This window comes from Lepidochelys olivacea (genome assembly GCF_965140295.1).
Source record: "Lepidochelys olivacea isolate rLepOli2 genome assembly, chromosome: 20".
NCBI classification, from domain to species: domain Eukaryota; kingdom Metazoa; phylum Chordata; order Testudines; family Cheloniidae; genus Lepidochelys; species Lepidochelys olivacea.
Genome location: NC_140430.1, coordinates 21,197,872 through 21,220,175, shown reverse-complemented (window position 1 = coordinate 21,220,175; position 22,304 = coordinate 21,197,872). Strand labels below are relative to the sequence as shown.

The following is a 22,304-nucleotide window of genomic DNA, read 5'->3' as shown; positions in this document are numbered from 1 at the left end:
GCCCTGTGATCCCGTCTGGCCATTCCATCGGTGTGGCTTGTACTCTGCAGGCTCGTCCAGGGCACAGCTCCCCACCCCCAGGCTCAGGGGGTGCGTCCTAGCATCACTCCCACCCAGAAGAGAGTGGGGATGGGTCCAGCATCCTGCAGCCTGGTGGTTTTCAGGTTCATCTCTGTCCCAACTCATCCTACTACTAAATTATGTGTAATATGGCAGAACACTGACCGAGACCAGGGCCCCATCGCACCAGGCACTGCCCAGACTCCAGCTGAGATCAGGGCCCCGTCGTGCCGGGCGCTGCCCAGACCCTGACCGAGATCAGGGCCCCGTCGCGCCGGGCGCTGCCCAGACCCCGACCGAGATCAGGGCCCCGTCGCGCCGGACGCTGCCCAGACCCCGGCCGAGACCAGGGCCCCGTCGCGCCGGGCGCTGCCCAGACCCCGGCCGAGACCAGGGCCCCGTCGTGCCGGGCGCTGCCCAGACCCCGGCCGAGACCAGGGCCCCGTCGTGCCGGGCGCTGCCCAGACCCCGGCCGAGACCAGGGCCCCGTCGCGCTGGGCGCTGCCCAGACCCCGGCCGAGACCAGGGCCCCGTCGCGCCGGGCGCTGCCCAGACCCCGACCAAGATCAGGGCCCCGTCGCGCCGGGCGCTGCCCAGACCCCGACCGAGATCAGGGCCCCGTCGCGCCGGGCGCTGCCCAGACCCCGGCCGAGATCAGGGCCCCGTCGCGCCGGGCGCCGCCCAGACCCCGGCCGAGATCAGGGCCCCGTCGCGCGGGGCGCTGCCCAGACCCCACCCGAGATCAGGGCCCCGTCGTGCCGGGCGCCGCCCAGACCCCGGCCGAGACCAGGGCCCCGTCGTGCCGGGCGCTGCCCAGACCCCGGCCGAGATCAGGGCCCCGTCGCGCCGGGCGCTGCCCAGACCCCAACCGAGACCAGGGCCCCGTCGTGCCGGGCGCCGCCCAGACCCCGACCGAGACCAGGGCCCCGTCGCGCCGGGCGCTGCCCAGACCCCGACCGAGACCAGGGCCCCGTCGCGCCGGGCGCTGCCCAGACCCCAGCCGAGATCAGGGCCCCATCGTGCCGGGCGCTGCCCAGACACAGCGTGAGAGACAGTCCCTGCCCCAGAGAGCTCACCATGTAAACAGGCAAAGAGTGGAAGGGGAAACGGAGGCACTGAGCGCATGAGTGACTTGCCCAAGGCCAGTGGCTGAGGCGAGTAGAACCCAGGTGTCCTGAGTCGCAGCCCACTGCCCGCGGCCCTGCCCACTAGGCTGAACCAGCTCTTAGTCCTCCTCGGCCTCGCTCCTTCTGTAACAGATCTCAACGTCCTGCTGTTGGTCCTGGTGCTGCTCGCCGTGACCGCTGCGGTGACTGGACTCGGCGGGGGGATCTACCTGTATTACCGCTCCACGAGAATCCGCAAGTACCGGCTCAAGCAGAAGCAGGCCAAGCCGGCCGAGCAGGGCAAGCCGGCCGAGCAGGTGAGCCTGAACGGGGCCGCGCAGAACACACCTGAAGTGGAGCACAGAGTCTAGGCCTGGACTGCAGGACTCGGAGCTCTGGGGCTCCTCACTGCTGCTTTCCCCCTTGGCCCATGGGGAGGCCCCCGTTAGCCCTTGGGATGCTGGGCAATGCCACGGGACTGGGGGTTCATGGCCTCTGCTCTGGCAGCACGGGGCCCTCCCTTGCACACACCCGCTGCTCTCCGCAGAGCAATGATCAGAGGGAGGGAGGCGTCCGGAGCAGGACAGACACCCCCAGGATGTCCAGGCCTGGAATCTCCCATGTCCTTGGCTGGAGGGACGTCTGGCTGCAGCTGAGATCTGCCCTGCTGGGGAAGCAGGTGGCTGGGAGACCCCGGTCCCAGCAGGAAACGCCTAATAACAATAAAGTCGGAACAGTTGTGCGGGGAGGGGAACAGCGCTAACGGCCACCTCTAACCGCTTCTCCCAGCAATGGGGAAGGCGCCTCCGAGCCGCACACAAGCTCTGCCCCAGCTGGGGAGGCGGCCGCCCAGGTCACGACGCGGAGAGACCCACGGGATCACTGTGAAAACGGTTCGACACTAATGAGACGGGCTTTGGGATCGCCGGGTCTGTGCAACTGAGACGGGCCATGGGGTCCGTTACTCGCATCAGCTGAATGGCAAGACCCTCTGTCCCCGCATATCCCCAGCCATGGAGTGGACTCAGGGACACCAGGCTCCCTCTCCTGTGTGGGCTGAGCCGGGCGCGGCATGGCAGGGACCCCGGTACAGGGGCGGGGAGGTCAATGACGTTAATAACTGTGGAAGTGAAAGCCCCAGTCAGTGTGAAGAGAGCGTAAGGGAGAGACTCTGGCAGGGGGCGAAGGGACCTGTTCGTATGACCCAGGCAACCGCTGGTACATTCCCCTGCGGGACTTTTCCCACCACGCGGCTTGTTTGCTGTTGTCAAGGGGCTGGGGAGCAGCTGGCCCTGGAGCCAGCAGAGTTAAAGGGTCAGTGGCATTTGCAGAGTGCCTCGGGGCCGGGATTGCCAACAGAGCCCGGCGCGTTTGGGCGGCATGAAGGAGCTCTCGGGCCAACCCGGCGGTTCTCGGGGCGCCTCTCTGGGGGCTGGCTCTGGGGCGCCCGCCCGGAGGCTGGGTGCTGAGCCCCTGGGACAGTCCAGCCTTTCAGCACGTCACCCCTGTGCTGAGCCCAGCAGGTCAGGCCCAGGGCAGAGAACAGAAGCAACCAGCCCTGGAGGCTCTGCCATGCAGGGAATTGATCAGGGGCCCTGTGCTGGAGTGATCCGAGGACCGGGGGGTCCAGGCCCCACGCTACAGAGGGGAAAATTCCCGCTCTAGCCCCACTCTGACAGCCCTGAGCCGTGAGTCAGACTCACCCGCCCAGCAGCTGGGGGAAGGAGCCGCTCAGAGCACTGGCCCAGCCCCGCCGGCGTCCTGCCAGGTAACGCCGTTTTGCACTGGGGTAAGTAACAGCACAAGGTGCAAGGCAGAGACCCGGCCCCGCGACGCCCTGGAGCAGGCCCTGGGCACCTGGCAGCTGCCACACTACAAATGAGAAGCAACCCAGAGGCCTGGGGCGACGGGAGCTTTGCCGACAGGGAAGATTGTCCACCTGGGTTGAGCCAGGAGCTAAAATCACGGAGACCCCAGCGCGGGCCGGCTAACGAGAACGAGGCTGTAAAGCACCAACGGGGCTGGTCCTGCTGGTGCAAATAAAGGGTGTAAATATTGTCAGCGTGACCCGCCAGCTCCCCGTGCCGTTACTGGGGCGGGTGGCCGGAGCTGATCAGAACAGTGCTCCTGGCAACCGTGCAAGCGTGATCCTTCATTGTTCACGTTACACAGAGCCCTCAGCCAAGGGCCCCGTCGCGCCGGGCGCCGCCCAGACCCCCCCCGAGACCAGGGCCCCGTCGCACCGGGCGCCGCCCAGACCCCCCCCGAGACCAGGGCCCCGTCGCACCGGGCGCCGCCCAGACCCCCCCCGAGACCAGGGCCCCGTCGCGCCGGGCGCCGCCCAGACCCCCCCCGAGACCAGGGCCCCGTCGCGCCGGGCGCCGCCCAGACCCCCCCCGAGACCAGGGCCCCGTCGCGCCGGGCGCCGCCCAGACCCCCCCCCGAGACCAGGGCCCCGTCGCGCCGGGCGCCGCCCAGACCCCCCCCCCGAGACCAGGGCCCCGTCGCGCCGGGCGCCGCCCAGACCCCCCCCCGAGACCAGGGCCCCATCGCGCCGGGCGCCGCCCAGACCCCCCCCCGAGACCAGGGCCCCGTCGCGCCGGGCGCCGCCCAGACCCCCCTGCCCCGTCGCGCCGGGCGCCGCTCAGACCCCCCCCCCGAGACCAGGGCCCCGTCACGCCGGGTGCCGCCCAGACCCCCCCCCCCCCGAGACCAGGGCCCCGTCGTGCTGGGCGCCGCCCGGACCCCCCCCGCCCCCGAGACCAGAGCCCCGTCGCGCTGGGCGCCGCCCAGACCCCCCCCCGAGACCAGGGCCCCGTCGCGCCAGGCGCCACCCAGACCCTGACCGAGACCAGGGCCCCGTCGTGCCGGGCGCCGCCCAGACCCCGACCGAGATCAGGGCCCCGTCGCGCCGGGCGCCGCCCAGACCCCCCCGAGACCAGGGCCCCGTCGCGCCGGGCGCCGCCCAGACCCTGGCTTATATTGGGGGTCGATCGTGCCCAGTTCCTCACTGACCCCAACCAGGACCAGGGTCATATTGTGCTGGGCGCTGCAGAGACACACAGCGCGGGACAGTCCCTGCTTCACGGGACTCACAAGCTAACTGTGGAAGGGGCAGGAGGGGAAACTGAGGCACGGAGAGGCCCCCCCCCCCGCCCCGAGGTCACCAGCAGAGCCCGGAATAGACCCCCGCCCCTGGCTCACTCGGCTTTCCACCACCAAACCGCATTGTCCGCACCCGCAGCCCCCCCTAGTGATGGCATGGGGAGCTGCACCCCATTCCTGAGAGATTGCGAAACTCAATCGCCCCCTTGTTTCAGAGCAGCCGCCGCGTGGGTCTGTGTCCGCAGAAAGAACAGGAGGCCTTGTGGCACCTTGGAGACGAACGCATTTCGAAGAGCATAAGCTTTTGTGGGCTACAGCCCCATGCATTGGGTGCCCCTTGTGTGGCTCCTGCCCTGCCCGGAGCCCGTTAGACTGAACGCACGGTGCCCATGGCTCACGGTACGGCTGCCCCAGCCCCACTCCATCCCTCCCGTGCTACCCGCGCTGCCCCTTCCTCCAGGGGCGTTTGGCACCTGCCCTGGGAGTCTGGCGAGACCCCAGCATGACTAGTGCAGAAAGCGGTCGCTGCCCAGCAGGGGACAAGAGGGCTCACGACAGGCAGAGGGCTGCAGCTGGCCACTGCAGCAGGAGTGGATTCACACCAGCATGTTCACCCCCTTCCCTGCACCACTGGGCAGCGTCACCATGCTGCTTGCAAACAGCTGCCACGTTCCAGCTCAGAGGTGGATGCATCTCAGTGGTGGGTGAAGTCACTCCACCCAGGAAGGGTTGTCTAGGGGAATGACCTAGTGGTTAGAGCACTAGCCTGGGCCTCAGGACACGTTCAGGTCCTGTCTCTGCCATAGCTTCCTGGGTGATCTGGGCCAAGTCTCTGTGTGCTTCAGTCTCCGCATGGGCCGTAGTGGGATAACAGCCCTGCCCTGGCTCCTGGGGGCGCTCTGCAGAGAGGAAGGAGGAGCTGCCTGGATCCCCGGGCAATGGGGGCCAGAGCAGGGCGGGAGCTCCGAGCCCAAACTGAGCATCCAGGGGCATTGCCATGAAGGTGCTAAACGTCAAGGCATCCAGCGGCTTGGGGGAGATCCAGAGCCACACAGAGCGGTCACCAGCACCCTCCCTCCTGGGCTAGCAGGGAGCTGGTCCCAGCACACACGCAGCCGTTGTGGGGAGGAAGCAGCAGCTGGGGAAGAAATGAAAGTGAAAGGCGTGTTGCCTGCCTGCTCTGCCAGCCGGAGCCCTGGGGGGGGTCGGGGGGTCTGGGCCATGAGACACACGCTTGCCAGCACAGCCAGCCCTGAGCCTAGCAGAGCTAGGACATGCCTAGGACATCCGAGCCCTGGGGGGGGGGGGCGAAGGGGAGGGGAATGGGCTCTGGGCAGGGACAATTAGGAGCCAGGCCCCCCAGGGGGGAGCAGAAGGTTTAACCCCCACAACCGAGCAGTTAAACCAGCCATCATCGCGCCAGGAAAACATCGGGCGAGGGGTTTGCAGGAAGGCGTGCGGCGCGCTGAGCGTGGGGGCCTGGCGCCCGTGCAGCCAGGCCGTGGGGATGGGTTTATGCCCTGGCGTGTACAGAAAACTGGGCTCAGATCTGGCCGCTCCCTCTCACAGCCGGGCGCTGAGCAGTTACGTGGGGAGAGGCCCCTCCCAAGCCAGGCGGCCAGCGGCCAGGAGAAGGCAAGGCTGGCCCAGGCAGAGGGAGGGTGTGATGGGTTGGACCCCCCCTTCTGGAATGTCACCTCACGTACTGGGGTTTCACTGAGCCCCTCCTGCACCACCAACCTCGGTTCCCTCTCCCTGCTTTGGGAATTAGGCTCTCTGGCCCCTTGTAGCACACACAGGTAGGGCCACAGCCCGCTGCAGACACAGACTGCAGTCCGCTCCGGGTGAGAGGACTCCCCCAGCACTCACGTTGTCAAGGCTGAATCCCCGCTCTGTCACTCTGAGTGCAGGAAGTGGGGGCCCGCAAGGTTCCAGCTTCTCTCTGACCTTGGCTTGGTAAATGCTGCCACCACCCAAAAGCAAAAAAACCCCTTTGAGCCCAGGAAGGCGCACTTGGGAATTCCCCCCTGGGGGGCACCCTCAAGCCCTTTCACCCCCCTCCGGGGAAGAGCTGAGAACGAAAACAAAGGAAATCAGCTGTGGCCACCAGCTAATCAAACAACCTGCACATGCCTCGCAGGACACCAACAGCCCCGGTCCTGGTCTTAAAACAGTTAAATTTTATTAAAAACAAAAAGAAAGAAAATCCATCTGGAACTGAGGCTTTTGCTAGATTTTAAAGAGCAATTCCAAAAATCAAGCACCCAAAGTAGCTTTCTTGGGGGTTCAGCTTAAAGGTTACAAGCAAACAAAAGCATCTGGGCTTAGCACAGAGGAGTCCACAAGCCAAAATAAGAAATAAACCTGATAGCGTCTAACTAAACATTCCCTGTCCCAATTTTTTTCTTTTAGGTATGGAAAATACTTGTTCATACCTGGTTCAACCCTTACACGGCATTTCTGCTTATAGCATCGCTGCTCCGTGTCCCTGCAGCCCAGAGAACAACAGACAAAGGGAAGTTTCTTTCCCAATGTAAAAAGTTCTACCTTCCCATTGGCTCTTTTGGTCAGGGGCCCACTCCCTTTTCTTTTACCTGGGGGCTTGTTAACCCTTGGCTGCTAAAGCAAGCAGAGAACAGGCCGAGTGGGATTTTCCAGCTAACTGGCTGGCTAGTATCCATAAGGGAGCTCACCCACCCTTCATTTATCACACACATGCACACTCCTTTTGGGAGACAAACCCAAAATAATACTGTCTTGTGCTGTATAGAAAAATTGGCACAGCGCAAGTGTAACACCCACAGACCCCAGCCGCGGGGTTGAACCTGGGACCTCTGGAGCTTAGTGCAGGAGCCTCGACTGCCTGAGCTAAAAGCCAGCTGCCCATTAAGACAGGTTTCAGAGTAACAGCCGTGTTAGTCTGTATTCGCAAAAAGAAAAGGAGGACTTGTGGCACCTTAGAGACGAACCAATTTATTTGAGCATGAGCTTTCGTGAGCTACAGCTCACTTCATCGGATGCATGCCGTGGAAACTGCAGCAGACTTTATATATACACAGAGAATATGAAACAATACCTCCTCCCACCCCACTCTCCTGCTGGTAATAGCTTATCTAAAGTGATCATCAGGTGGGCCATTTCCAGCACAAATCCAGGTTTTCTCACCCTCCACCCCCCCACACAAATTCACTCTCCTGCTGGTGATAGCCCATCCAAAGTGACAACTCTTTACACAATGTGCATGACAATCAAGTTGGGCTATTTCCTGCACAAATCCAGGTTTTCTCACATCCCCCCCACCCCCATACACACACAAACTCACTCTCCTGCTGGTAATAGCTCATCCAAACTGACCACTCTTCAAGTTTAAATCCAAGTTAAACCAGAACATCTGGGCGCGGGGGGGGGGGGTAGGAAAAAACAAGAGGAAACAGGCTACCTTGCATAATGACTTAGCCACTCCAAGTCTCTATTTAAGCCTAAATTAATAGTATCCAATTTGCAAATGAATTCCAATTCAGCAGTTTCTGGATTTGTGCTGGAAATGGCCCACCTGATGATCACTTTAGATAAGCTATTACCAGCAGGAGAGTGGGGTGGGAGGAGGTATTGTTTCATGATCTCTGTGTGTATATAATGTCTGCTGCAGTTTCCACGGTATGCATCTGATGAAGTGAGCTGTAGCTCACGAAAGCTCATGCTCAAATAAATTGGTTCGTCTCTGAGGTGCCCCAAGTCCTCCTGTTCTTTTTGCCCATTAAGGACATTCACTCATCTCCCTCGCTAGGCGGTCTTGCTGCCACTGGCTGGGCCAGAACCCCACCCCCAGGAGGTGTGTGCATTACACCAGCTCATGAAAATCCACCCGCTCCCTCAAGGTGAGGAGAGATGCGCACGCCTTCTTGCCCCCCCAGGTAGAAATTACATCAACTGGGTTTAATAATAAACGAAACCAATGTACTGACCACAAGAGGCAGATTTTAAGTGGTTCAAGGAATAGCAAACAGAACACAGCAAATCACCGAGCAAGTGAAACAAAACACACAAGCTGAGCTTAACACACTCCATAGGTAGGGAACAAACTAGCAAATTCTCACCCTGAGCGATAAACAGGCTGGCGGAGTCTTCAGGCACAAGCTGCCTTGGCTCTCCCAGGTTTTCATACACAGGCTAAAGATCTTAGCCTGGGGCCAGCACTTCCCACAGTTCAGTTCTTGTTCCTCAGCTGTTTTCAGGTGTGTTGTTGTCAGGAGAGTGAGGCCCTCACATGTTGTCATTGTCCCTCTTTTATATCCCCCCCCCCCCCACTTGCTGGAAAGCTCTTTTGTCATGACCCCCAGTCGAGAGCTGTCTCGGCGAGGTCTCTATTGCACACAGGTCCTGGGGTGACCCTTGTGCTTGGTGCATTTCCTCAATCAGCCACCAACATCGTTTGGCCTCATCCAGCGTAGCACGTTGGAAATACAGAGACATGGTCAATACTCCCAGCTCCACCTACGAAAATGCTCCATGCACACCCTTTGGATAAACACAGTCAGTAAATCGGTACCTTTCCCATGACATCTCACCAGACCCATCCTGCATAAAGTATCTCTCTGTTATGCCTTATTCATATCATAACCATATTTCGATGAAGAATACGGGGTGTAACGTCACAGACGGTCCCAACTCTGCAGAGCCAGGAGCCAGCATGCTCTGAGAGCCAGCCTTTCACAAAGCCAACTGGAGCAAAAGCTGGTCGCCCAGAACCTGGGGGCCCAGCTGGCCGTGAAGGCCGGAGCCCCCCACAGCAGGGGCAGGCTGGGAGCTGCTCCAAAGGCCATGGGTAACTTGTCTTAGAAAAGGGCTTTTATCCACACTAGAGGGGTACAGCCCACGGGGTGGCAGGAGGGTTAGTCTCTGTCACTGGCCTGTGTGGCTCCCCCTCGCTGGTTTGGCTCTGGCTCTGGCTCGGCTAGTAACTAAAGTTTGAGTTGGTTTTACCCCGGGCAGGGCTCTGGGGCACCCATTGGGGGGGCCGGGGTGAGCTGGTAACAGGGGGCTGGTTTCATGCATTGGGGGGACGACCCAGAGGGCGACGGTCTGAGTCTCTGGTCGGTCAGAACTCGGGGGGGGGGAATGGAGTTGGGGAGACTCGGTGTGGGGAGCTCCATGCTGTCGCACGGCCGCATAGCGCCAACCACTGGTGTGTCCCCCCTGCCCCCAGGCGTTTGCCCTGGCTGGGGTCGCAGCGCAGCCGGTTCGTGGGAGCCCCCAGGGCACTCCCAAGGGCACTGCCCCGTGATGTCTGCGGCAGCCAGAGGTCCAGTGCGGTGTGGGCACACGTCCCCGTGCGGGTTTTCCCTGAGCCGGTGGCAGGGCGGCTGGGGCGGCCGCCAGGGACGGCGAGGGAGCACCGCGCCCAGGGCAGTCCGCTGGCTGAGGGCTCCCTGAGACGTCCCTTATCTCACCCAGCAGACGGCAACGCACATGCTCCCCCCGCGGTGGCTGCACCCTCAGCCCTCCATTCCAGCCAGCACCACCGTCGCCGGGGGTAAGGCTCCCGGGGTCTCGCCCCGGCTCTGGGAGGGCAGCGGGGTCTAGTGGTTAGAGCTGGGGGGGGGTGGGGGCTGGGCTGACCTCTAACGAGCGGGGATCAGGAGGGACCTGTCCCCACAGAGTTCCCATCACTGCCTCCTGCGGCCGGTCTGGCAGCGGGGTCTGGAGCAGCTGAGGCTGGGCTCTGCTGCAGACCAGACACTGGGCTAGACGGGCCCTGGGCTGAGCTGCCCTGCACATCATCTCCCCATTTCCAGCTGCAGCGGCTCAGTCCCCACCGCCCCGCCCCTCCTCGCAGCCCAGGGCGCCCCGGCAAGGCTCCCGTTGGCGTCAGTGGGCTTGGACCCGGCCCCACGGTGCCGATGGAAAACCCAAGCCCAGCTCCCCCCAGCTCCTGCTCTCTCTGTCCCTCTCTCCTCAGCTATGAGACCCCAGTGGCTCCAGCATCCCTCTCCCGGGGGCTGCCTGACGTGGCTGCTGCTTCTCCTGGTGCTGCCAGGTAAGTGCCCCCCCCCGCACCCCCCAGCTCAGGCTGTGTGTCCCCAGGGAAATGCTAGCGGGACCGGCCTGGGCTGGGAGCGCCCCGCTGGCAGAGGTGCTGACATCCATTTGTTTTACTCATTGTAAATGAAGGTGCCTTCTTATAGGATCACTAGGAGAGGAGTGGGGCCTAGTGGTTAGAGCAGACAGAGGGGCTAGGAGCCAGGACTCCTGGGTTCTCTCCCCAGCTTTGGGAGGGGAACAGAGTCCATTGGGTAGAGCAGAGGGGCCAGGAGCTAGGACTCCTGGGTTCTCTCCCTGGCTCTGGGAAGGGAGTGCGGTTTGATGTTCTGCTTTCTCAGTTCCACTGGGCTGTGTCCCCCAGAGGTGTAGCCACAGCGTGACAGACCCGCTTACCATTTCAGGGGCCGCACAGGGCTCGTTCGAGGTGAGTGTTTTGCCGGCAGCTCCCGTGGTGGCGTATGGAGAGTCCATCTGGATAAACTGCAGCACCACGTGCCCGGATCCTGATGCCAGGGGCAGCCTGGAGACCTCGCTCACCAAAACCAACCATAAAAATGGACCTGGGTGGGTGGCCTTTCTCCTCAAAAATATCACGGAGTGGATGTCGGCCTTTCAGTGCCAGTTCACCTGCCGTGGCCGTGTGAAGGTGGTGTTTGCAAACATCTCCGCTTACCGTAAGTGCCGCTGCAGGGGTCTGGGGCGGCTTTTGTGCCACGGAGACTTTCTGGGTGCAGGGCTGTGCCAGAGAAAGGGGAAACTCGCTGGCAGAAAATAGGGTACAAATCTGTGATCTGGCCCTAGGGCAGGGGACTGGCTGGCTCGGGGGGCAGAGAATGGGACACAGGCCTTTCCCCTCTGGGGCCACTGGCTCCGCTCCATTAAGCCAGGCAGCACCGGCGAGTAGTTACCCTCTGGCGGCCGTTGGGTGGAACGAGTTGGTGGGTCTTAGTCTGGCTCCTGGCAGGGCAGGAATCCACATCCCAGCCCCCTGCCCCACTTAGAGCTCCTGCCGGCCGGTCAGCGAGACTGGGCTTGGTTTTCACCTGTCAATATCCAAGAGTGGGCGTCGGCCCCTCTATATGCTACTTCCCCTGCAAAGGGCAGCCGTGAAGGTGTCGGTTTATCGTAAGTGACTCACAGAACGGGGCTGCTGGCCGGGGTCTGGGGGCAGCTTTCACGGGGTGCATCCCCTGCTCTGTAGGGAGTCCTGGGGTCTCTTATGGGAGAGGCCATGCTCTGACCCCCAGCGGTAGGTGAATCACCCCTGCCAGGCCCTCCCCAGCTCGGGTCCAATGTGGCGACTGGTGCCCAGGGAAAGTTGCCGGTGACACAGGGCTCCGGCCACCCCCCGAAAGAGACAGGCGACCCCCGGGGGCGTGGGCGGGAGGTTCTGCCAAGGCCCAGGGAACAAGCGGACCCAGGGAGAAGCAGCGTTTGGCAGACGGATTTCAGCTGCCTCCTCCCTCGCAGCAGGGCAGGCAGCGGCTGCAGCCTCCGGGCCTGGGCTGCACCTCGCCATGCGACGGTCCCGGCTGCATGTCTCCGGGCGGTGCCGGGGCCCAGCGGATGGCAGCCCCGCAGGGGAGCTGGGCGGCTCCTGTCTGGAGGAGGGAGATAAGAGCTGCCTGAAGGGGAGAGCCCGGGGGGCAGTTTGAAACGCAGCCCAGCCGGGAGCAGCTACCGAAATCGGGAGGAGCCACAGCCCGAAGCCAGGGGCTGAGGGGGCTGGGAGCCGGGCTCTTGTCCCCCTGGGGATAGGGCAGGGACGGTCCCCGTGTTGGATTCCTGCCCTCAGGCTGCCCGTGACTCCATGTCTGTCGTTCCAGGGGCGCCGGAGCGGGTGGGGCTGGAGCGGCTCCCGGAGCTGGAGCTGGGCCGGGCCTATAGCCTGACGTGCCGGGTTCTGAGCGTGGCGCCCGTCAGGCACCTCACCGTGACCCTCCGCCAGGGGGGACGGACCCTGCACACGGAGACCTTCCAGAACCGCACCAGGGCCGGACCCGACGACGTCACGGTGACCCAGGAGATCACCCCTCGGCGATGGGACCACGGGCAGCAGGCCACCTGCCACGCAGCCCTGGACCTGAGACCACGTGGGCCACTCTTGCAAAGCAGCTCCTCCGCGGTGGAGCTCCAGGAGGCTGGTGAGTTCAGGCTCACGCTGGGCCGTGGGGACCAACCCGGTGCTGGCAGCTCAAGTCGCACATTTAACGGGATGTGGGTCAATTGCTCCTCTCCCCCAACCTCAGAACACTGAACTGAGGGAAGGAGCCAGGCAGGGAATCCCGCTCTAAAGCCAGGGCCAGGCTGGTCTCATCTGGCACGGCCCCGGGTGGCCCCCGGGAGAAGGCTACGTAACCCACGCTAGTGCCCTGCAGCGGTGTCCCCATCCAGGGGGTGCAGCATATACAGAAGTTTACAGGTCTGCTGCAGCTGGTTGCACAAAGCCAGGTGTTTGTCACAGGAAATGTGGGAAAAATTCAGGGTTAGTTTGGTTTTATTTTCATCGAAATGTACGTTTAAAAACAACGCAAACGGAAAAAGTTCCATCTCCGAGAGCGAGTTTTGGCTGAACGTGCCCGAGGCCCAGCCTCCTCTCTGCACTGTCTCACAGCTGGCTTGTGGAAACACCGAACACCCCCGGCCGAGATCGGGTCCCCCCTTGTGCCGGGCGAAACCCCTGCATGAAAGGAGGAAGGGTCAGGTTTTTAAAAGCATTTGGGCACCTAAAGATCCAGACAGGTGCCTAGTGGGATTTTGAAAATTGCCAGAACAGGGAGGCTCCTAACTCCCATTGGTTCTCTGGGAAGGTTGGGCATTGTGCACCTACTAGGTGCCTATCTGCATCTGTAGGTACGGAAATATCTTTACAAGCCAGCCCTAAATCCATTGGAGCGAGGCAGGCTGGGTGCTCAGAGCTGGACTGGCTGCTAGATGGGGACAAGCTCCACGTTGCCTCCGCATGGCCCAGGATCTTCCCTGGCAGCCCAGTGGCAGCGAGACTCCTCCTGAATTCCTGGGGTTGTTCTCGGGCCCGACTCGGGGGCTGCAGTGAAAACACCGGGGCCGTATTTTCATTTTGTTTCTTTTACCAACATCGTTTACCGACCCTGCAAGGGACATTCAGGGGTGTTTTGCAGAGAGGGAATTTAACCCTTTTCTGTCTCCTTTTCCAGAGAGCCCCACGGCTAAAATCATCGCAATCACGGCCATCACCACCGTACTGGCCATGCTGCTGGGAATTCTGGCCTGGGGCCTGGCTCAGCGGGGCAGGACCCGGAGAGAGGCAGGGCCGGAGCCTGGGGCAGCAGCGCCAAGCTGGACGGATTTCGAGATGGCCCAGGCCAGCGCAGAAGATGCCCCAGCCGAGGGAGGCAGCTTGAATTCTGCTGAGGACGCTTCCCCATAGAGCAGACGGCAGAGCTCAGCCAGGCAGTGGGCACTGTGCGGTGCCAAGCGACGTCGCTCACACAGGAGAGCACCGAGAGTGTGGGACGGGGGTCACGTGCTGCGCAGGGCAGGTCGCATGCTTCTAGTTCATGTTGCCAGGTGCTCCCCGGTTTCCCATGTGCCTACCTTTGCCAGACTTCAACCTTTCAGGCTGAAATGTGCCGGGCCAGGTCTGCTCCGGGCTGGGCTTTGTGTTGAAAGTCTCTGTAGAAATGTTTGAAAGGGAGACTAGGCAGAAATACATCGCTTGGGCTGTGCTAAAAAACCTTCTTGCAGCTATTCAGTGGAGAAGCGCTCGCCCTCGGGACGGACCTTGTGCTGTGGCTGTGAAAAACCACCCACGTCTGGCCTGGTTCGGAGCCACCGCGTACACGCTTAGCAGGGCGCTGCGGGCTCATGCGGCTCCTGTCACAGCCTCAACGGGCAGGCCATGGGCATTGGGGATCTAACGCCTGGGGAGGAGCTGCAGGGGATCCAGTGGCTCTGGGCAGTGGTGTTGGTTCAGGTGAATTTCCCATGTCTGGGGAGCGGCTCTGGCTGGCCGAGCATGGGCAGCTGCTCTGGCAGAGGATGGCACCTGGTATGGCGTGTGGTGAGGAACGTCCCAGGGCACCGAGTCAGCATGTCACCCATTGTGGGGGAGAAAGGCTGGCGAACGCCTGGAAGGGGCATTGGGGAGAGCTGTCATCACGGCGGCCCTGGAGCACCTGCCCTTCTGCCAGGACAGCTGTGGGTAGAAGGTGGCATCCACCGGCGGACACTGGAGAGAACTCAGCTCGTTCCATGCCAGGGCCATAGCCAGGTCTCGCACGGGAGGCAGCGTGGCCTAGTGGGTGCGGAGCTGGGCTGGGACTCGAGAGCCATGGCATAGTCCTGGCTTGGTCCCAGGCCTGCTGGGGGACCTCAGGCAAAGCACGTCCCTGCCCACCCATGGGCTGTTTAGCCTGGGAGCTCTTTGGGGCAGGGGCTGTCTCCTCTCACTCTGTGTCTGTAGAGGACCCTGGAATGGAGCAGGGCTGGCAGCATATAGTCCCGTGCCAGGTGCTTTGCCGTGCCCCTTGGCTGTCTTCCCAGCTGATCCATTCAGTGAACTTCCTCCCTTGCTCCTCATTGTCCATAAGTCTGGGAAGGAACAGCCCAGCGCAGGCAGCCAAAGCAGAGCCCAGCCCTTCCCGTGGCTGATTAGAGGTTCAGGGCTGAAGCCGGCTGCTCAGGGAGGGGGCGCATCGTGGCTGAGCCTCTGGGGGGGACAAGCGATGCAGCCATGTTGTCTGCAAACATCAGGAAGATGGAAACTCCAGGAACCTTCGCCAGGCTCGCCCAAGGGACAGCGCTCCTGGCCTCAGCCAGACGGGATCTGGGGACCAAGGCACACGCCCAGTGGTGCCATGGACACTTCCCAGCTTAGGCTGCTCAGGGCCTGACTCCCAAGGGCCGGCACTGGGGCTGGCCAGAAACAAGAATTCCATTTCACGAAAACTGTCACAGTTTCCAAATTGTGCTTCCGTCTGCCCTGGCACGGCAAGGAGCCCGTGCGAAAGCTGCATGAACCAACACGAGAGAGAATCAGACAGAGAAGAGTGTAGGGGGTGGATGGACAGACAGAGGGGCGCATAGGGGGATAGGCAGACAGACAGGTGTGTAGGGGGAAGGACGGACAGACAGGTGTATAGGTAGATGGATGGTGTCATGGAGTCCCCGGGCGATGCTCTGGAACTGCTCCCCACGAAGCTAGGCAGGACTCTGGGGAGCCTCCTCTCTGGGAGCAGCCTGTCTGCAGGACACACAGCTCACCCGGCTTCCCCCTTCCTGGGTCTGACCTCGGAGCATTCAGCCTCCTCTGCCCCTCTGTGCGCTTCCCACAGCGAGTCCGCTCAGGCGGGGTCCTGGGGGGGCCAGAGGGTCCTGCCCCCCAACTCCGCAGTCAGACATGACTCTCCGCCAGCCGGGGAAACAGGAGGTTTATTAGACGACAGGAGCATGGTCTAACACAGAGCTTGTAGGTGCAGAGAACAGGACCCCTCAGCTGGGTCCATTTTGGGGGGCACTGAGCCAGACAACCACGTCTGCCCTTCACTCCATGTTTCCAGCCAGCCCCAAACTGAAACTCCCTCCAGCCCCCCCTCCTCTGGGCTTTGTCCCTTTCCCGGGCCAGGAGGTCACCGGATTCCTTTGTTCTCCAACCCTTTAGCTCTCACCTTGCAGGGGGAAGGGCCCAGGCCATCAGTGGCCAGGAAACAGGGTGTCGGCCATTCTCTGTGTCCAGACCCCTGCACACACCTGCCCTCTAGGGATCTGCAACGATCATACACCCTTACCTCACCCCCTAGATACTTAAGAACTGCCTAGGGGAAACTGAGGCACCCCCACACTATTCAGAGGAAACATTAAGAACAGTCCCACTTCGTCACAGATGGACAGTCATGCAGAGGGACAGACAGATAGGGGGATGGACAGACAGTCCAGTGCATAGGGGGATGGGTGGACAGAGGGGAGCGTAGGGGGATGGATAGAGAGTTCTTTGAGGTGGTCAATAAACATGTGGACAAGGGGGATCCAATGGACATAGTATACTTAGATTTCCAGAAAGCCTTTGACAAGGTCCCTCACCAAAGGCTCTTAGGTAAATTAAGTTGTCATGGGATAAGAGGGAAGATCCTTTCATGGATTGAGAACTGGTTAAAGGACAGGGAACAAAGGGTAGGAATAAACAGTAAATTTTCAGAATGGAGAGGGGTAACTAGTGGTGTTCCCCAAGGGCCAGTCCTAGGACCAATCCTATTCAACCTGTTCATAAATGATCTGGAGAAAGGGGTAAACAGTGAGGTGGCAAAGTTTGCAGATGATACTAAACTGCTCAAGATAGTTAAGACCAAAGCAGACTGTGAAGAACTTCAAAAAGATCTCACAAAACTAAAAAAAGCAGGACTTGTGGCACCTTAGAGACTAACACATTTATTTGAGCAGAAGCTTCCACTGAATGCATCCGATGCAGTGAGCTGGAGCTCACGAAAGCTTGTGCTCAAATAAATTGGTTACTCTCTAAAGTGCCCCAAGGCCTCCTGTTCTTTTTGCGGATACAGACTCACACCGCTGCTCCTCTGAAACCTGTCACAAAACTAAGTGACTGGGCAACAACATGGCAAATGAAATTTCATGTGGATAAATGTCAAGTAATGCACACTGGAAAAAATAACCCCAACGATACATACAATATGATGGGGGCTAATTTAGCTACAACTAATCAGGAGAAAGATCTTGGAGTCATTGTGGATAGTCCTCTGAAGACGTCCAGGCAGTGTACAGCGGCCGTCAAAAAAGCAAACGGGATGTTAGGAATCATTAAAAAAGGGATAGAGAATAAGACAGAGAATATCTTATTGCCTTTGTATAAATCCATGGTACACCCACATCTTGAACACTGCGTACAGATGTGGTCCCCTCGTCTCAGAAAAGATAGACAGGCATTAGAAAAGGTTCAGAAAAGGGCAACTAAAATGATTTGGGGGTTTGGAACGGGTCCCATATGAGGAGAGATTAAAGAGGCTAGGACTTTTCAGCTTGGAAAAGAGGAGACTAAGGGGGGTATGATAGAAGTCTATAAAATCATGAGTGGCGTGGAGAAAGTGAATAAGGAAAAGTTATTTACTTGTTCCCATAATATAAGAACTAGGGGCCACCAAATAAAATTAATGGGTAGCAGGTTTAAAATAAATAAAAGGACATTCTTCTTCACTCAGCACACAGTCAACCTATGGAACTCCTTGCCTGAGGAGGTTGTGAAGGTGAGGACTATAACAGGGTTTAAAAGAGAACTGGGTAAATTCATGGAGGTTAAGTCCATTAATGGCTATTAGCCAGGACGGATAAGGAAGGGTGTCCCTAGCCCCTGTTTGTCAGAGGGTGGAGACGGATGGCAGGAGAGAGATCACTGATCGTTACCTGTTAGGTTCATTCCCTCTGGGGCACCTGTCATTGGCCACTGTCGGTAGACAGGATACTGGGCTGGATGGACCTTTGGTCTGACCCAGTCTGGCCACTCTTATGTTCTTAGGGGAATAGGGGGACGGACGGACGGCCAGAGGGTGGGTGTAGGGGGATGGACAGAGGGACAAATGGGGTGTAGGGGGACAGACAGGGCCGTGAGGGGACCGAGGGGGGTGTCAGGGTGGCTAGGCTGGGCTGAACAAGGACTGACTGAATAGCTTAGCTCTCAGTGCTGCACACCCCACCCTGCCCTCTTCCACTTCCCTCCCTGCCCATTGCCCACAGAAACCTGCATGCCAGAGTGACCCCCCCTGCCAGCCGGGGACAGGAGCTTTCCCAACCCAGCGCCCCCCTGCCCATGCTGGAGGAGGCTGCCTGGTGCCAGAGCAGCCCGGAGCCTCCATCGAGCAGGGCTCTGGGAACACCCGGCCCAGCTTTCCCTGAGCATCCTCATGCTGGAGTCAGAGCTGGTGCCTTGCGGAGGGCTGGGGTTCCCGTGGGACTGGCCCGGGGAGCCCCATTTGCTGATGGGCTCTGCACTAGGGTCAGGGACCAGCACTCGGCCAGGACTGGTCCTAGGGCAGCGGTTCTCAGACTTTTGTCCTGGTGACCCTTCCACACAGCAAGCCCCTGAGTGCGACCCCCCCGGTACGTTAAAAACACTTTTTTATATTTAACACCATTATAAATACTGGAGGCGAAGCGGGGCTTGGGGTGGAGGTTGATCGCTCGCGCCCCCCCATGTAATAACCTCACGACCCCCTGAGGGGTCCCAACCCCCAGCTTGAGAATCCCTGTCCTAGGAGCTCAGCCGGGGGCAGGCAATGTTGAGACAGGCCCCGTTCCATCCTTTGCAAGCAGCTGTCGGCTCCCAACAACCCAAATGGGAGCTGCCCTCCTTGGGCGACCCAGCTGGCCCCTGTTCCACTGACTCTGAGGAGAGTCCTGGGGTGGGCTAGGGCAGTGGGGCAGGGAGAGCCAGCACAACAGGGCCCTGGTCTCAGCTGGGGTCTGGGCGGCGCCCGGCGAGACGGGGCCCTGGTCTCGGTTGGGGTCTGGGCAGTGCCTGGCGCGACGGGGCCCTGGTCTTGGTCGGGGTCTGGGCAGCGCCCGGCGTGACGGGGCCCTGGTCTCGGGTGGGGTCTGGGTGGCGCCCGGTGCGACGGGGCCCTGGTCTCGGGTGGGGTCTGGGCAGCGCCCGGCGCGACAGGGCCCTGGTCTTGGTCGGGGTCTGGGCGGCGCCCGGCGCGACGGGGCCCTGATCTCGGTCGGGGTCTGGGCGGCGCCCGGCGCGACGCTGGTCTCGGGTGGGGTCTGGGCAGCGCCCGGTGCGACGCTGGTCTTGGTTGGGGTCTGGGCAGCGCCCGGTGCGACGCTGGTCTTGGTTGGGGTCTGGGCAGTGCCCGGCGCGACGCTGGTCTCAGTCGGGGTCTGGGCGGCGCCCGGTGCGACGGGGCCCTGATCTCGGTCGGGGTCTGGGCAGCGCCCGGCACGACGCTGGTCTCAGGTGGGGTCTGGGCAGCGCCCGGCGCGACGCTGGTCTCGGTCGGGGTCTGGGCACCGCTTGGCACGGCGGGGTCCGGTTTCACTTGGAGCCCACGGCCCTGAGTCCAGCGGTGCCCAGCTCTTATCCGGGGCGTTCCGCCGGCCGCTGGCTGCAGGAAGCGGAGGAAACCCGGACTCAGGCGCCGGCCAGTTCTCGGGAACTCGGGGGCGGGCGCCCGGGCTCCTGCGCCGCGCCGCGCCGCGCTCCCTCCTCCGCCCGAGACCGAGCCCCAGCGCCGCCAATCCCGAGCCCGGCGCGGCGCGTCCTCAGCCATGCGGCCCCGGCAGCTCCGGCCCCCGGCTCCCGGGCGCTGCCTGCCCCTGCTGCTGCTCCTGGCGCTCCCAGGTACGTCCCCGGATCGGGGCCCGGCGCGATGCCGGCCGGGAGGGGCTGCGAGCGCCGGGCGGCCGGGCGGGGTCCCCGCCACGGCCTCTTCCCCCCACCCCGCCCTCCGTGCCTGGCCGGCGGGGGGCCCCGAGGGGGAGCCAGTCCGGCCGCCGGGGAGGGTCGGGGGGGCTGGTTCGGCTTCTCCCGCTAGGTTGTGCGGGAGGTGGTGGGCACCAGGGGTTAGAGGGGGCGGGGTCTGGGAGCCAGGACTCCTGGGTTCTCTCCCCAGCTCGGGAAGGGAAGTGGGGTCTAGCAGTTGGGCGGGGGACCCCTGGGTTGTAGCTGCGGCTCTGGGAGGCAGGTGGGGGTAGTGATGGGGTCGCTGGGAGTCAGCACTCTGAGCTACCCTAGAGTGCTCCATGCCTCAGTTTCCCTCCTGGTGAAATGGGAACAACAATGTTTGCAAAGTGCTTTGGGATCTTCGGGTGGAGGGCGTTGGACACCCACGGCGCCGTTACTGTCCCGGGGCTGAGCGTGGATTCTAAACACCGGGAGATGCTGCCCTGACCCTGGTGTCCTCTGGCACCCGGGAGCTTCTGCCCCTTCCTCCGAGGCTCAGCGCGACGGGCCCGTTTGCCATTTCAGGGGCTGCAGAAGAACCCTTTAACGTGAGCGTTCGGCCGGAAGACTCCGTGGTGGAGCACGGCGGCGCCATCTGGTTAAACTGCAGCACCACGTGCCAGGATCCCGGTGCCAGGGGCGGCCTGGAGACCTCGCTCACCAAAGCCCAAGAAAAACGAGGTCCCCGGTGGGAGGCCAGAGAGCTGGTTAATATCTGGGAGTGGGTGTCGGCCCCCCAGTGCTATTTCTTCTGCTACGGAAATGTAACTCGGGCATCTGCCCACATCACCACTTACCGTAAGCGACTCACGGAAGGAGGCTGCTGGGGGCTGGTAACGGGGGCTCTGTGGGGTTGACCCATTCCTGTGTGGGGAAGCCCAGGTTGTTTCCTGGGGAGGCAGGAGATGAGCCATCAGAGTAGAGACCCCCCACCCCGGAGCAGACGGGATCATTGTGTAGTTCTGGGGAAAGAAGCTGGATCGGCTTCTCCAGAGAGTCTGGACTCAGTTTAGCCTCATAGCAGCACAAACTTCCCCTGAGTCCACAAACACCATCCCTACCCAGGGGCTTGCCCTTCACTGATGGGACCCCCCCACCAGGGTTGGTCTCAGAGGTGCCCTCAGCCTGTCTGTAGAGGTTGCCGATGAGATGCCTGCATTGTGCCTGGCATGAAGATGTTTTGCGATGTGGGGACCCGTTCAGTTGGGAACCCACACAGTCCCACCATTCCCCTGCTCCTGGAATGCCCTATGGGGCCAGCACAAAGATCCTATGTCCATCAGCTGGCGTGGGGGTGGGATCAGGGCAGGGGATGCAGCCAGCTGCAGGTGCTGTCTCTTGAACAGTGCAGGCAATGCAGTGGGACAGGCTGCAGAATTCGGCCACGCCCTGGAGGATCCCAGCGCAGCCACCATGTTGGATTCCCTGTCCACTTCAGCTCCCTGGTGAAAGGCTGTCTGTGTCTTTGTGTCACTCCAGGGGCGCCGGAGCGGGTGGGGCTGGAGCGGCTCCCGGAGCTGGAGCTGGGCCGGGCCTATAGCCTGACGTGCCGGGTTCTGAACGTGGCGCCCGTCAGGCACCTCACCGTGACCCTCCGCCAGGGGGGACGGACCCTGCACACGGAGACCTTCCAGAACCGCACCAGGGCCGCGGCCGACAACGTCACGGTGACCCACGAGATCATCCCTCAGCGACAGGACCACGGGCAGGAGGTCACCTGCCACTCAGCGCTGGACCTGAGACCACTCGGGCAGCTCTTCCAAAACTCCTCCCCTGCGGTGGAGCTCAGGGTTTTTGGTGAGTGCCGATTCACTAGCCCCAGCCTCTCGGGCAGGCCCTTCCACGGGTGCAGAGCGGGTGCCCAGTGCCGACGCTCTGATCAGGAATGGGGCCCAAACCACAGGGAAACAAGAACCAGACCTTTGGCTCGCCTGCCTCTCGTCTGAGCCACCCGTTCATGCTCTGACAGCTGCCGGGTCTGCGGGAATTATAATCCCGTCAGCGGGAGTCTATTAATAACTCTGTGATGAATCCCCCAGCCGGCTCCCTGCCTTTGTCTCCAAGCTCCGGGCTACGGTGGAGCTGCAGTGGCTGCTTGACTCGCCGCTTTTCTCCTGCTGCTGGGGCGAGCGATCTGTGAGCTCACCTGGGTGTTTTCAATCTGCTACAAACCCTCCTCTCAGGGGAGAGAGGAAACACCAGTGCCAGCCCGTGGGCAGGACAAGGCGGTCACAGGAGGTGTCATTAACCACCCTCTGCCCTGCTCAGGGGTGCAGTGCTGACGAGAACGGGCCACGCTGGGTCAGAGTGAGGGTCCATCCAGCCCAGGGTCCTGTCTCTGACAGGGTCCGGTGCCAGGTGCTTCAGAGGGAATGAACAGAACAGGGCAATTATCAAATGATCCCTCCCGTCATCCCGTCCCAGCTTCTGGCAGCTGGAGGTTTAGGGACACCCAGAGCATGGGGTTGCATCCCTGCCCATCCTGGCTGACAGTCACTGTTGGACCCATCCCGCAGGAATTACCTAATTTTGTTTTGAATCCTGTTATTCTTTTGGCCTTC

The 22,304-nt window shown here is 61.5% G+C and overlaps 2 protein-coding genes across 2 annotated transcripts in view; both read left to right on the top strand.

Moving 5' to 3' along the window:
• ICAM5 (intercellular adhesion molecule 5) overlaps positions 1-22,304 on the top strand; it is a 45,096-nt gene that overhangs the window by 7,346 nt on the left and 15,446 nt on the right. The window contains exons 7-11 of the mRNA XM_084610129.1: positions 1,320-1,534; positions 5,841-5,932; positions 19,412-19,641; positions 20,269-20,541; positions 21,223-21,540. Of these exons, the coding sequence (XP_084466255.1) occupies positions 1,320-1,534; positions 5,841-5,932; positions 19,412-19,641; positions 20,269-20,541; positions 21,223-21,540 (1,128 nt within the window). The remainder of the gene's footprint in view (positions 1-1,319; positions 1,535-5,840; positions 5,933-19,411; positions 19,642-20,268; positions 20,542-21,222; positions 21,541-22,304) is intronic.
• On the top strand, positions 9,736-16,813 carry LOC311510299 (intercellular adhesion molecule 4-like). The gene is made up of 5 exons (XM_084609865.1): positions 9,736-9,804; positions 10,231-10,308; positions 10,715-10,987; positions 12,140-12,457; positions 13,490-16,813. Exons 1-5 carry the CDS (start codon positions 9,741-9,743, stop codon positions 13,720-13,722), a joined length of 966 nt encoding a protein of 321 aa, XP_084465991.1. The 5' UTR covers positions 9,736-9,740; the 3' UTR covers positions 13,723-16,813.

What these genes read in the sequence shown, in the direction of transcription:
- LOC311510299 (XM_084609865.1), top strand. Translation starts at nt 9,741, where the DNA reads ATGCTCCCCCCGCGGTGGCTGCACCCTCAGCCCTCCATTCCAGCCAGC. An exon ending in GCTTCTCCTGGTGCTGCCAG is followed by an intron (nt 10,309 to 10,714) that starts GTAAGTGCCCCC and finishes TTACCATTTCAG; the next exon opens with GGGCCGCACAGGGCTCGTTC. An exon ending in TGCAAACATCTCCGCTTACC is followed by an intron (nt 10,988 to 12,139) that starts GTAAGTGCCGCT and finishes CTGTCGTTCCAG; the next exon opens with GGGCGCCGGAGCGGGTGGGG.